General features: G+C 36.4%; 1 protein-coding gene across 2 annotated transcripts in view; it reads right to left on the bottom strand.

The window, feature by feature from the left end:
• LOC136843175 (uncharacterized) overlaps positions 1-15,803 on the bottom strand; it is a 141,753-nt gene that overhangs the window by 19,740 nt on the left and 106,210 nt on the right. For both annotated transcript variants that reach the window (XM_067111245.1, XM_067111246.1), the window contains 2 exons: positions 13,983-14,298; positions 13,204-13,311 (listed from right to left, as the gene is read on the bottom strand). In XM_067111245.1, coding sequence (XP_066967346.1) covers positions 13,204-13,311; positions 13,983-14,298 — 424 coding nt within the window. The remainder of the gene's footprint in view (positions 1-13,203; positions 13,312-13,982; positions 14,299-15,803) is intronic.

Raw genomic sequence — 15,803 nt, 5'->3', positions numbered from 1 at the left:
ATATATATATATATATATATATATATATATATATATATATATATATATCGACCATTATCAGATCCACTACTACACCGTAAGCATCGAGATAAAAACTGTATTTTCCTACTGTATTTTCATATTTTAGTATGGTTTTGATCATGGCAATTGAGGCAGTTATAAAATACAAGCAATGAATACATATACAGTATACAGTACTACATATAAGAGACAAGGCAAATCAAATTTTATAACAAGTTAAAAGATTAATCAGACAATCCAACTGACATTGAAATTATATTTGTTAATAGTGCAAGATCTAATGTGATAAAAAAAATCACAAATGCCTCTCTCATAATATCCCAACTTCAGGGCTTTTATTACTACAGATTACATTGTTTTTATGCAATTATCTTGCCTTAGTAGTATGGGTAAATTATAAAGGAAAAATACTACATTCCCAATATCTTTTTTATTCTTATTAGTCTCCACGTCTTCTGTTTTTCCGCGTGATTAGAAACTAAACCATCCTTATCCTAGTCTGTGACTAAATCAGTTTAACGTATGATTTCAATTTTTTATTTATTGTAATATTTTTTAGTATACATCATCCTTTACTCGTCATCAAATTTCAGTTCCTTGGCTCATTTTACGTCTTCGCGGTTATATACTCAGATCAAGCGTCAAGCTGTTTATCCTTTCTGACCTGGTATAAGGAGGATGTAGCAAACTGCCTGCCACATCTACACGATATCCCAACTAAGGTCAAGGTTTTATTAATCAAATCTTGGAAAAGTGGCAACGTCTAAAACGTACTACATGTTCGTAATCATTTTGGCTTGACTTTTTTTTTTATAGGGTACTGGTGTATGTGTTCTTGGTAACCGTTTCCCGTGACGGGGATTTAGTCCGAAGAGTACCAGTGGTTCCTAGTTCCCAGTGGCCTCTTGACGCGAAATTTCTAGGCCTGTCTACATCAGCGGTTTCCTTCGCATCGGCAGAGCCTTGGAATTGGCGCGTGTAAAAAAGATCGCTGCTAAGACAAGCACCAACGATGAGAACTATACTACAATAACACGGTTGTTGATTACGTGAGAAAGTCTGCTGAGTGGTCAGTTGCAATGTTCGTATCTGCTCGGTCATTCGACGGAAATGTGTGGTTGCAACCATACATCATTGAAGGAGACAAGGAAGAGGAAGATCGCAGCAAGAATGTCTTAGCTGTCATGTCAAAAGAAGCTTTCTGTTGTCATCGCTCACAGTTCATTTTCTTTCACTCGAGACTTAGAAAAATGAGGAAACGAATTGCAAACGGCACGAGAAATGATGCCTAGGTAAATTTATATACCAGTATATCCTTGAAAGCACAAAATGGAACATGCAACAAAAGCGTGAATGGAAAAGGGAGTTTTGTTTATTTGTCATCCTCTTTATTATCATTAAAAGGCACTTATGATGTGGGCTGAAGTAAATTATGATTCAAAATCGCATATTAAACTAACAATAGGTCAGTTCATTACTGGCTTGTAGCTAAGGATAGTTTACTGTTAACAGAAAACTGTCAAACAGGAAAAAGGTCAGAAAAGGATCAGACATGGAAATTGTTATATATGAGTGTTACCAATATGATCACTCATACGAAACAGATCAGGAATGGTTGAGATGCCTTATATAAAAATAAATATCATGTGACTCAGAGAAGCAAACTAATGCTATTTACTCAGTAATTTCTCAGACAAAACGAAGACATGTTGATTGCACGATTTTAAAGAATAGGAAACAAAAGCGATAAAGATATATTCCACTTTGATAATAATCATAAAATAATTAGTTTTTAAACCGAACCTTCCAATGAAGTCAAACAAGACAGGACCATCAATGTCACTCTTTTATTTTATTTTTTTTTTTTATTTTAAGATGTCTATTACGATTTATTTTACACAGTGATTTTTTTTACAGTAAAGAATAGATTTCTTGGATTATTTTTCTTGTTAATTATCGTCTGAAGGGAGAAATTTTCGTGATTTTAATGAGTTTTTGGAAATTAGTTCGCGTCTCTGGTTTTGGTTGGATGTAAAACCTTATCTCGTGCAGAAACCAAACATTGGGGCTAATAATAGGAAAATACGCTCTGTTAAACGCGTAGCGTGAAATTCCATCGTAATTGCCTTTTAACACGCCTATGCATATCCCAAAGGAGGAGGAGGAGTTGACGAGGAAAGAGAAAGAGCACAAAAAATAATCGCATCTCTGGGAGAGAGCCTGCAAGCCTGTCGTCATGTAGGTCATTCTCAGCTTCACTAGATTTACGGCAAATAGTATATGGCACATATCTCTCTCTCTCTCTCTCTCTCTCTCTCTCTCTCTCTCTCTCTCTCTCTCCTCTGTGTGTGTATGTGGGAGAAAGGTGAGTGTTTTGCATATAATTAAATATATATAAATATATATATATATATATATATATATATATATATATACAGGGTGCGGCATACGTAACGCCCTTTGTTTAAGTGGAACAAAATTAAAGCCTTTTTGATTATCCTTTATTTTTTCGAACATGAATGTATTGCCACGGGTTAATAGATTAATATAATATATTAACAAAATTAATATAATGCTTATTCGGTTTAATAATGTTCAGTACAAATACTAATTGCTAACTTTGCAGAAAGACGCCTACTGGATTTTTGAGGAGAACGCAGCAACGATTCTTGTAGTTCATTGGACTTTTCTAAGTTTGTTGCAACAACTGGCCTACCCGCTCTTTGAGCATCACTTACACTTCCTGTGGATTCAAATTTTGTAATCAAGCTTGTGATATTTCGGCTTTGCACCCTTGGGATGTTAAATTCAGCTGATAACAATCTTGCGGTTTCAGCACCATTTTTTATTGTTTTGATAGTAAAATTGAATTGCTTTTACTCTCTGTACCTTTGTTAATCTCATGGTTGTATAAAATATCTGAAAAAATGAAGATTTAGCAAATTAATTAAAAAAAATAATAAAGAAAATATACATTATAAGATATAAGATTAAAAAGGGCGTTACTTATGCGGCACCCTGTATATATAATCTCCTTAATAACTAACCCAGTGAATTATACTGTGAAAAATGGGAAAGTAATCAGCACTTACATTGGAATTGGACATTAGAGCAATTGGAAATGAGACGCGGCTTCACAACAAACATTAATTCCTCGCTAGCTCAATTTTTAGTGATGTTCTCATTGTTCTGCATAAAAGCAATATCCTGCGGATGAGTACGTTCAGTTGATGATCTCAGTGCACGACAAGATAGTAAAATCCTGTGAGTGTATCCTGTTATGATTATCAATATGCTGTTTGTATGTTCACTAATGAATCTCGATGCACTGCATTAGACCAGCATTCTGTTTGTCTGTGCAGTTATGAATCTCAAAGCACTGTATAAAAGCAATATCCCGCACGTATGTTCAGTTTTTATTCTCAACGAGCTTAATGGCGCGCGCTACGCTGCAATGGAACCCCGTCGGCGCTGCCCGTCGTGTCTCCCCTACCCTCCCGATCCCCTACCATCCCGCCCCCACTTGCGGCGGACAAACAGGTTTGCAGGAGGAGAGTGGATGTGTCATGTCTCCCTTACCCTCCTGACCCACTACCTACCCCGCCCCCACCCGGGGAGGACAAACAAGAAAGACCCACTCGGATTTGATTGTTATAGATAGACTATTCGAAATTAATACCCTGTAATATTTGGTGATGCCGGCTGATAATACTACCAACAAGATGCAGGTCCTTTGGAATCACTTTCGTATGTTCATAAACTAGCTGAAAGACATTGAGTGTAAACCTGCGTAATTACTGGAAGAATAACAGTGATAAATTCTTAAAGGTGTTAGATAATTAACGTTCCACGAAGACTAATCTACGGGAGAGGAGAGAAATCATAAATAAGGTGTCTCAAGGTAAATAAAGATAGCTGAAATGTGCAAAACTGAATGTAGGTGAAAGGAAAATGAGTGAAAGCTGTCGAAATTGTTTTCTTGCATGCATGCGTTTGGATGACAGGGTCTTATAAGGATCAAAGAGATGAGAGAACGATGAGGTAAAAATTAACATGCCTGAAAATATCGAGCAGATTATGATAACTGAAACAGATGATTTATCAAGAGAGATCAGAGGTGAATCAGAAAGCTCTGAAAGTGCCTGAGTAAATATTCTCCCCAGGGAAAATCGGAATTATCTAGAGAGTCGGGGTGACGCAGCAGAATAAATTACCGGAACAAAAGAACCTAAATATCGACGATGCGTGACAGCTTATGCAGCAGGACGGACGTAAGCATATTGAAGGTAAGAAAGTGATTGCCTCGATGCTATTAATCATTTTGCATAGGTTCGTGGAATGTCAATATTCCTACAGGTCCTACTGTGAGGGGTTTTACTTGGACCCATTAACTGCATAATAAATAAGTCAGTGACCGTCTTGTTTTTTTCTTAGGGAACCCTTGAATCTACCTCATTTTAAAGGCTAATACCTTATTACGGTACAACCATATACAACGCAAATGAAGGAAGGGTGGAGGCGGGGATTGCTTCCAGCCCCAACCCAGATTTTATCAAGAGGATACAATTGAACTACGACACCATTTTATCATGCTGGACATGACAAAACAAAACACAGTGTTTTTTTGCGATTATTACAATAAACATAATTTTTGCAATAAATATGAACCAGGATACAGCCTTGGAGATTAAAAGTTCAGTTGCCTTCTGACGTTAATAAGTTCTTCGTTGGACGAGTCGATAGGGTTTTCGGCTAGCACTCTGCTAGACCCGAGTTCGAGTCTCATACCGGCCAATGCATAATTAGAGAAATTTATTTCTGGCGATAGGAATTCATTTCTCGGTATAATGTGGCTCGGATTCCACAATAAACTGTAGGGCCCGTTGCTAGGTAACCAGTTGGTTCTTAGCCACGTAAAATAAGTCTAATCCTTCGGGCCAGCCCTAGGAGAGCTGCTAATCAGCTCAGTGGTCTGGTTAAACTAAGGTATACTTAACTTTCTTTTTCTGACGTTAATTGGCTGCTGAAATTAGGAACCGGCAAAGGAAGACGGGAAACTGAAAGAGATGTAACCAGAGGAGACCCTACCCAACATCAAAACATCCTCAGCACATTCTCATGACCCACCGGAGCACAACGAGCACCCCTGAAAGCTGCATTATTAGGGTGCGAATGGGGAAAACCTGGTCGCGGTCGACAAAGCCAGAGAACAGCCTTAGTGGACGATGCACGCCAAGTGCACGAAGCAAACTGCACTCGAGGAGAGGCAAGAAGAAGACTAATGAGAATGTTTGCTGAAGTACCTTAATAAGTATAAAATCAATAATGAGGAAATTCATGGGAAAATCATTTTTCCCTCTCCAGCCCTTCGACTGAAATCTGTAAGTAAAAGTAAGTATACCTTAGTTTTACCAGACCACTCAGCTGATTAACAGCTCTCCTAGGGCTGGCCCGAAGGATTAGACTTATTTTACGTGGCTAAGAACCAATTGGTTACTTAGCAACGGGACCTACAGCTTATTGTGGAATCCGAACCACAGTATAGCGAGAAATGAATTTCTATCACCAGAAATAAATTCCTCTAACTCTTCATCAGCCGGCCGCGGGAATTGAACTCCGGCCCATCGAGACTGAAATCTGTGAGTAACTGTATATTGTTGCAATAGCATCCGAAGGAGATTCCATGCATTAGTATAATTCGTGGAAAAAAAGCAACAGCAAGACTGTCGAGACAACTCCGAAATGCTAAGTCAGCACTCTGTCGTTAAAAGTATCATAAACCATGATGTTAAGATGACTTTGTGAAATCATGAAAGTTCTGTATTTATGTAGCGAAAATAAACAGCTTAGGAAATTTAGTGCGCACTCGGACATATCACATTGATTAGCAGCAAATGTAGTGTTAAGAACTCCGCTCCAGCATTTCGGTACATTTACAGCCATGAGAACCCATGAGCAATTATATAAAATTCCTCGTGGCTTCTGTCTCTTTCTTAACGATTTATATTTGTGGTCCTCCTTTGTCCTACAATTTAAATCGCTTCGTGTGCTTGCTCAGATCTGTCATATTTTTCAAAATCCCGCTCTTGTCTCATCCAATCCAGCGTGGATTTATCAGCCATTCGTAGCATTTTATGTCTCATTTAAATGGCAGCCAAGAACTAGGTAACGAGAGTTCAATACGGTTAAGTTAAGAGATATGGTACGTTAATAAAAGTAATGCACAAAATATCTAATGACCTGGGAATGCTAAAACATAATTGTGGCACACCATCAAGAAACTTCATTTAGCCTAAAAAAACAAATCTATAAAAGAGGTTAATGCAAACCTAGGATTCCAAATCAGAATCTATGACAATAAATGCGTATCAATGCCCACGAGTGTTCTTCCGTAAAATCAACCATTAAAAGTAGAACCGAGAGATAAATATGCAAATTTATAATGTACAGTTAGACGAGTGATTTCTGCTATATATTACAGTAAGTTTCAGAACAAGAAGATAAGATGTCATTTATGTTTCAATAGAAATGATATAGGGCATACCACATTTAGGTAAAGGAAATTTTTCCTATTTAAAATAGTAGATTTCATGACGCACAGTTAGGTGTGTGCATTTCTGCTAGTAAGCTTCAAAAGAAAAAAAAAATAGATAATGCGTTGTCTCCGTTTTCCAACAAGAAATTATATGCTGCACACCACATTTAAGTAATGGAAGTTATTCCTACACAAAACACAAATTAGACTTCATAGCCTGCACGCAGAATCCCAGCATCCAAGAACTACAGTTAAGTAAACTCGACATCTCCAAGTTGCGGTCGGCTGAGAACGGCGCCAAACTCTCGACAAAGATGAGCTAGAAGCGCGGCAGCGGAAGATTATAATGGAAGCCTAGTTCTCGAAGGGCAAGCTGCTCTTCCCGAGCATAACGTTACACTTTTTACGGCCATTCGGTCAACTCTTCCATCTCCGGTAGGGAATGAGAGTAAGGGTTCATCTCCGGAAGCTATTCTTTTGAATGTGAGGTCGTTCTGGGTGTTGCAGTGATCAAAATTATTTTATTTTTGTGTGTATATATATATATATATATATATATATATATATATATATATATATATATATATATATATATATATATATATATATATATATATATATATATATATACATATACATATACATATACATATACATATACATATACATATAGGCATATATATACAGTACATGAATTATTAATCCTTATTGGTGCGTGACTTTTTCTGTTCACGAATATTAAGCCACAAAATTGTTTGACAACCAGTTGACGATCCTTTGGAATAACTTACACCCAAGAGGAATTAAAACTGATATTAGATATATATATATATATATATATATATATATATATATATATATATATATACTGTATATATATATATAATATCAGTTTTAATTCCTCTAGGTATGTATGTATGTATGTATATATATATATATATATATATATATATATATATATATATATATATATATATATATATATATATATATATATTTAATAAGTTTTAATGTGTATATATGTATGTATATATAAACATATATACATTATATATAAATGTTTATATGAGGAAAACCAGTTGAGACAGAGAGACAGATTCTTATTCTCAGCTGTATTTCAGGAAACAGATAACTTTATAATTTAATGACCGGAAAAGAATAAATTTAACGTCGAGTATGAAAAGAAATGTCCGAAAGATAAAATATTTTTGAGAACTTCCAGAATCTAAGTAAAATTTCATTTTTTCACTACTCTACCCAGTAAAAACAATAGTTCCACGAATTTGTTTTCGTCATATATGTTACTCTTACCGAAATTCATTCGTTTTTCCGAGATTGTAAATTTCCCAGTTTCCGAGAGAACGTAACAATTCAAGTAGGATTTACGTAGAATGCTGCTGACTTTTTCCGTTATACTTATCCTAATGTCATGAACATGTGAGCTTTGCTTCCTATGTGACTGCTCTGAGTAAAGTCTGATATGCATTGGAATGAAGATTCTCGTTCATATAGTAATGTCAGATCTCCTCGAATAGGAGATCAGCTACTCATCGGAATAAAGATTTTCGTCGACATTGTCTTCAGTCACAGCACATCGGAATAATGATTGTCAAAGTTGTCATGTCAACAGAGCATCGGAATCAGGATGCTCGTTGACAATGGCATATGTCACATGCGCAGCGGAATAAAGACTCTTGTCGAAATTGTCACGAATCGCAACGCTCCACGTTGGTCCTTAGAGACAGTAGAGAGAATCCTGTTCACGGGAGTCGAGCTATAATGAAATAGAGATTTTTACAATACAAATAAGTGACATGGTGAGAGATGGGCAATTGCAATTTGTCCTAAAGGAGTAGTGAAGGGGACGTTTTGGATGTGTGCGGGGTGTCTCAACTTCTGGTGGTAGAGGTGGTATTTTTTTTTTTAACCTCCATAGGGGCTTATCGGCTTACGGTTTGACAAAGATGAAGGTACGACAATCGCTGGTGCTTTCATAATGATTTTCTTTCTTGCTGGCGATGGTACAGCTTTGTAATGGGCAAGAAAAATCCATTATGTCTGAATAAAGCATATTTGGTACCACCAGTGTATTCCATTTGTAGAATAAAATATATTTGAGGACTTGATGCATAGGCCTTGTTTAAATGGACTTTTTTGGATTCCCGAATTGTTTTGGCAAAGAGTTATTGCGGTTCCCTTGCACACCTCTGCATTGTTTTTCCCGTCCCCATTGAGTTCTTCATTGGAGGGGTGGGTAGAGCTCTCGGCTAGCACGCTGTTGACCCAGCGTTCGACTCTCCGACTGGCCAATGAAGAATTAGAGGAATCTATTTCTGATGATAGAAATTCATTTCTCGTCATAATGTGGTTCGGATTCCACAATAAACTGTAGGTCCCGTTGCTAGGTAACCAATTGGTTCTTAACCACGTAAAATAAATCTAATCCTTCGGACCAGCCCTAGGAGAGCTGTTAATCAGCTCAGTGGTCTGGTTAAACTAAGATATACTTAACTTAACTTTGTGGCCAGGTAACGGGATGTGATGGTCTCCTTCAAGAGATTTGTAAGGGTAAAGAACGTCTATTGCTTCTCTACTCCCTGACGTCTTGAGACAGTTAAGCAGTCCGATTTACCTCTAGTGGGCAAATGGCTAAGAAGTTATGGGTGGAAAATTCTACTTACAGAATACAGCAGTGGGATTTAAGCAAAAGTGTTCAGGGACTAGGAATGTATGGTGCCTAGTAGATATGTGTACTGTGAAAATCAATAAACAGACAAAAATCCAGTCGATGCCAAGGTGAAATACATATAGGGGCAAAGTGTGTTATGAATAAAGGTGGAGACAGTGGAAAGAGAAATGAAAAGCAAAATAGGGCAAAAAATGGGTTTTGCCTTAATTACCGAGGTACCCCATCCATATGAAAAGGATAGCAAGAAATGTGATGCATTCGAACCAATGAAAATATAGGACTTGACTTTTGACCTTTAAGGTTTCAAACTATTACTATTATAATTCGCCGATATGGAAAAGATATCCCAAATATGTAGTTGGCTTTGGAGCGTTTGATCTGTCATCAATCTGTGACCTCGACCTGTGGCTAGTAAGGGTCAAAATTTATAAAACTAATGATGAATGATTACTGTAACAGTGCATCAATTCAAGAAAGATATCACAAAAAGGACGCCTATTTGGCCAGCTATGACACCTTAAGTTCCAAAAATTTTTGACCTTGGTCTTTTATTTTAAATAATCAAATCTTGTAAATATATCTAGTTCTGTCTGCACGTCTTTTTGTTCTTCTTTCCTCCTTTTAGTCTGTTTTGGTGAAAACATTCGAAAGTCAGATAAAAATTAAATGTCCAGTGACAGGGTCACAGAATTCGTGTAATTTAAATGTTCCTCAACTAGTTGCATATGTTTTATATTATCGTATAGTGATGAATTATAATAGCAGTTTTTTTTTTAATCTGTAGTGTACCTAGTTTCAACTTTAGTGCTAGAGGGCAAAGTCAATGATTTTTGACTTTTAAATGCTTCACAGCCACCAATATATTGTAATTCCATAAAAATTATCTTCAAGGACGATTCGCAAAGGTCAAAGGAAAATATCACTCATTTTAGGTTTGGTGGCATAAATGTTTCATTGCTTATGTCAGGTATCCATTTCGAAATGCAAAAGCAAATGGCAATGAATCAGCTTGAACCCATAAAATTTAAAGCTCGTGATCGTACATCCCTGACGATCTGACTGATTCATGGGCACCTGCATATTTGTGGTACAATGTTTTTTTTTTCTGGTAAATCATTATGGCAATGCCATAATGATTATGTTTACAAACATAAATCCCTAAAGGGCAAGGTTAAAGACCAATAACGTTTTTACGGATTTTTACACAGTAATTGCGATGCCCAAAATAAATTTACCAATCTTGAGCTATACGGTGAAAGGTGATAGTTACAAATGCATTCTACCATATAAAAAGGAACACAGTTACTTATTCCCTATGGTATGCGCCCTACCAAGTTCTCTCGCTACCTCCGCCAAGGAGGTTGTTTTCCGTCTGCAAGTTTGTCTGTCTGCTGGCAAGATAACGTCACTTCCGACATTGGCACTGAGGTCAATAGATGTAACGCGGTGACTGACAAGTCCTCCGCTCTGCTGTTCCCGTTCTTAGACAGTAAACTTACCGGATTCCTTAAGGAGAAGAAAATGCTCCACTCTTTTCGAAAGATATCGATTATTCGCAAGTATATTTTTTCGGAACACAAACTAGTTGCTAACACATGGATTCACCATTTCATAAATTACTCCTGAATAAATTATTGCTTAATCGGGATTAAAAAAAACTCTTCCGCTTTTCAGGTTCAATAAATAATCAAAAATTTATCTTTCATTCCTTATATTTTTTTGTATATATGAACTTTCGTTTCGTGCATATTGGCGCATATACGCTTATTAGATAAAAAAAATATTAATGCAGAAAACATGAGATCAAAATACCTAGGTTAATAATTGAGTAATGCACACAGACACGCACGCATACACGCACGTATATATTTATATATATATATATATATATATATATATATATATATATATATATATATATATATATATATATATATATATATATCACACATTACCACAGGTGAAAAATAAGAGACGGGGTGGTGTAGGTCCTGACCGGTTTCGACTTTCTGTATGTTCGTCAGTACTGTTCCTGTAGTATATATATTTGTGACTTCTAATACTCTTTATCAGTCCTTCGTCAACTGCTTGGAAATAAAGTCGAAACCTTTCTTACTTTTCACCTGTGGTAGGTTGTTACAAATGAATCACGTACAAAAGTGATTATAATCATATATATACATATATATATATATATATATATATATATATATATATATATATATATATATATATATATATAGATTTACATATTTTTATATATACAGTATATATTTTACACTGATAATTGATTTGTGCAAGAAGAAAGGTGTCTTTGCTTTCACAGATAGGACAAAAAATGATTTCTGTAACCTCCTAATATACAGAAAACAAAACAAACACAAAGTACGTCTTCCATAAAATTTAAATGTAGTCGAAGTGCAGCTAGAGTGTGCCATCTTATTGTTAATTCTTCCCTATTGTTGGGCTGAAGATATCCAACATTGTGTGAATAGCTTCAATTTTTCATCCAGATATACCTTACACATCTTGGTCAGCCACTCAGCCTCTGCAATCTCTGTGATGCTGCACTTTCTGCCAGTCCGGGAAACAATCCTCACCAAATATGAAGGAGGATTCTTGGTTCACATTTCCGACAGATTACGATCCAAAGGTGTTTTAATGTGAAGAGTCAATCGTGAGAACGAGCTCCAGCCAATCCTGCGTGTAGGTAAGAGAGGCCACTCTGAAGAAGGTCTGCCAGAGGCAAAGGGCAGTCGGAGAACTTGCTCTCGCAGTCGCCTTCACGGCGCCCCAGATCTTCTGCGGATACGAAGTCGGCCATCTCCTCAGAACCTTCTCCGTAGCCAGCTCTGATTTAAAAATTATATAATTGATATAGGCATAATTGTATAAGGGTGCCATCTTTCCACTGTGTACTGTCCTAGAGGAGATATATAGATATAAAGGCTTGGGAGCGGTGACGTACAGTAAAGATTTTGCACGCCACTGGAAGCTTACCAGACAATGGTGGACAAAACCTCATTGCTTCGCATTCATTACTTTAGATATAACTCTTAATATTATTATAGGATTCTTTCTATATATATATATATATATATATATATATATATATATATATATATATATATATATATATATATATATATATAAGCTACAAACGTCGTTTAATATCCAATTCGAACTACTTCGGGAATATCAACCAAGGGAAATTATAAGTGATAAATGATTTGGCACCTGAGTGACTTGAACACCCGACAGTGCCCATCAACGACTTCCAATCGCAGTTCTAGACCACGAGAGTTGTTGATGGGTACTGTTGGGTGTTCGAGTCACTTTGGTAAAAAATCATTTATAACTTATTATTCCCCTTCGGTGATATTTCCGAAGTAGCGCCAATTGGATATTAAACGAAATTTGTAGCTTAATGTTTGTATATAAAATGTCACGGTGATGAGATGAAAATCACATATACATATATATATATAATATGTATATATATACATATAGTGTATATATATACAGTATATATATATATATATCCATATGAGAATTTTTGTTACTTATACACTCGCGAATTTTTTCATATTAACATTTATTAAGCGAAAAATATCGTTTAATATCGAATTTGCTATACTGTACTTAACAATAACTTACACCTAAGGGGAATGTACCTACAACTGATAAGTGATACAGCGGCTCTTATCAGTTTAATTGCCCTTGGGTATAAGTTATTCCCAGGGTATATTGAGTTCCATATTAAACAATGTATCAATTATAAGACAGTACTTGGCACTTTCTTCCATTTAACACGGCTTGATAACACCATTCAAAGCAATTTCATCGGGAGAGAAAAGCCCCTACAAAGAGTCAATAGATATGTAAGTAACTGGAATAATACTCTTCAAAGAAAAAAACGACGGGAGGCAAAATGAATAAAGCAATGTCATCTACTTACGCCAGGAAGATGTTCAGAAAGTCTCCGACCAAACCGAGATCAGAAACTGGGTGGTCGGCTACTTCGCAGACAGCTCTCATGAGACAGGACTTTCCAGGAAGGCCAAGACTAGAATGGAAATCAGAGCTCGCCTTAGCCATCACTGGGATGTATACAAAAAATAATGTTTTTTTATGGATTTAGACAAATAGCGTTATTATATTTATCATCACTTTCTCGTGATTTTAAATGGAAAAATAAAGTCCGTAATAGTATGTACTGTATGTATGTTGCTATAAACAGGAAGCTTTCGCCAACTTGATACGGATACCATCTTTCCATTGTGTACTGTCCTAGAGGAGATATGTAAATAGATATAAGGGCTGGAGAGCAATGACGTACAGTCAAGAGGCCAACTCACCAAGATGGCTTGAAAGCTTCCTGTATATAGCAATATACGTACACATACTATTACTGACTTTATTTTCCAATAGCGCTGTTGCTTACACTGAAGTGAGTATATTTATATATTATCAAATCAGTCCTCTAAAACCAGCTTTAAAAAGACTACAACGCTTAGCACAAGGTTTTATATTGTCACTACAACAGATACGTACCACAACACCAACTGAAAGTTTTTGTTTCCAAGTGCCGAATGTTCTATAATTGTATACTGTAGCTTATGATTGTTTATAAATAATAAATTCACTTTCCCTTTTAGGATGAAAACTGGAGTTTCATAACGAAAATACAGCCAGTGAATAATGGAAGACTGATTAAGATCTCGACAAAACACTCACTTCTCGAGTCCATTTTGGATTATGCTGAAGCCTGTGCGTCTTTGAGAGTCGATTGACCTCTTGGAATAAGGTCCATCCGGGTCGTAGAAACTGTAGCTGCTGTAGCCGTGAGGGTAATTTTCTAAGGAGTCGCTCTCGTGGTTGTAGTAATTGTAATGTGAATATGGGGGGAAGTCTTGCTTGGAGTAGGGTCCGCTGCCACCGCTGGAATAGTTCCCGTAAGAGGACGGTGGGGTTGTTGTCGTCGATCCCTTGAAAACCAGCCTTCCTTTGGGCAGTTTCAGAGTGAACGGGAATCCCAAGTACAGGTTCATTGCTGGAGACAGGTCAAACGGGAAAGGTCAGGGGCTGTAAAGTCTCTGGTTGCAATGGTCACCCTCAACGGTGGCCGTAATAAAGTCACAGGAAAAAAAATCGCAGATAAAAAGTAACAATTTTGGCTATGAAAAAAAGTCACAGGAAAAAAAGTCACATTAATTTATGTTGCCAATTAAAGTAATAAAACAGAAAATATTTTGGATCTTTCCCAGATAGCCACCCCCAAGGGTTTTCGGGGTCGTTATCTAGGATTAATATTTCTTGCGGGTCATTATCTTTATGATATTTACAGTCTTTTGTTTATGGTTTTAAGGTAATCCCCAACGGGCTCGTACTAAACACTCAGCAAAGGTGAATACATAACGGGTTAAATCCCTTGGGGGTCACTATCTATGAAAGATTGTGACTTTTTTTTCTGCGACTGTTTTTCCAGTTACTTTTTTTCTGTAACTTTTTTACCTGTAACTTTTTTACCTTAATTCTCCTCAGCTACCAACATTTCACTTTCCTGTGCTAATTGTCTGAGCGAGCATGTCAGGGTGATCAACCCTCATTTCGGGACTAGTAATTATTGAAACTGAACTAATGTAGAAAACTACGTTCTTTAAAAACTTTCTCTTTAGGTTGATACAAAATGAAGCCACTGTTCTCGGCGCCCCCCTCTCTCTCTCTCTCTCTCTCTCTCTCTCTCTCTCTCTCTCTCTCTTTCTCTCTCTCTCTCTCTCTGGTGGCACTGTATTGGGAGTACTACTTTGAGGGCACTTACATAGTGAACACTTGGTGAGGAGCTGCTCTGTTAATGAATTAGTTTCTTTCGTTCTCGGAAAAATGATATAAGAAGCCCAATTTTGCAGACTACGATGAGATTACTTAAATTAAACATATTCTAAGAAAAATTTTATAACATTGTGAGAGCTACACATTGTAGGCAACTATGCTGAAAATCATTAATTTAGACGCTTAAAGTTAGATGCATCAAATCCCAGCCGATATTTGAGAAAATTTTGCTGTAATGAACTCGATCGGGTACATTCAGAGAGAAAATAACTGAGAAATAAATTTCAAAGGAACTTATTTTTAGAAAATAATAGAGTGAGAGATAAACATTTGAGAAGGTTGTGCCGAAATTAATTCATTAAAACACATTTTAGTACAAATAATTCGGTGAGAGAAGAACATTTCAGTAAATCATACAGCAATTAATGGACTTCGTTTAATCCACGAAAGAGTAGTTCAGGAAGCACTGAATATTCATGGATACTGTGTGGAAATAAATAAACTTATATACATTGTTCGAGGAGAAAACTTTAAGACATTGTGCTAAAATAAAATCTTAGACGGGACTAAAGTAAAGTCTTATTGTGTAAAGGAACTATACAGAGCTAAATTAAGTGAACTTCTGAGAAAATAACAAAGTAAATATTTCTGGAGACTGCAAAAACAAGTTAGCAGAGAATCATCCTTCTCAGCATTGCCAACATTATAGTGAACCTTTCGATCATC

The sequence above is a fragment of the Macrobrachium rosenbergii genome, chromosome 11, assembly GCF_040412425.1.
Source record: "Macrobrachium rosenbergii isolate ZJJX-2024 chromosome 11, ASM4041242v1, whole genome shotgun sequence".
Lineage (NCBI taxonomy): Eukaryota > Metazoa > Arthropoda > Malacostraca > Decapoda > Palaemonidae > Macrobrachium > Macrobrachium rosenbergii.
Note: the sequence above shows the minus strand (reverse complement) of the source record. Positions and strands in the feature narration are given on the sequence as shown.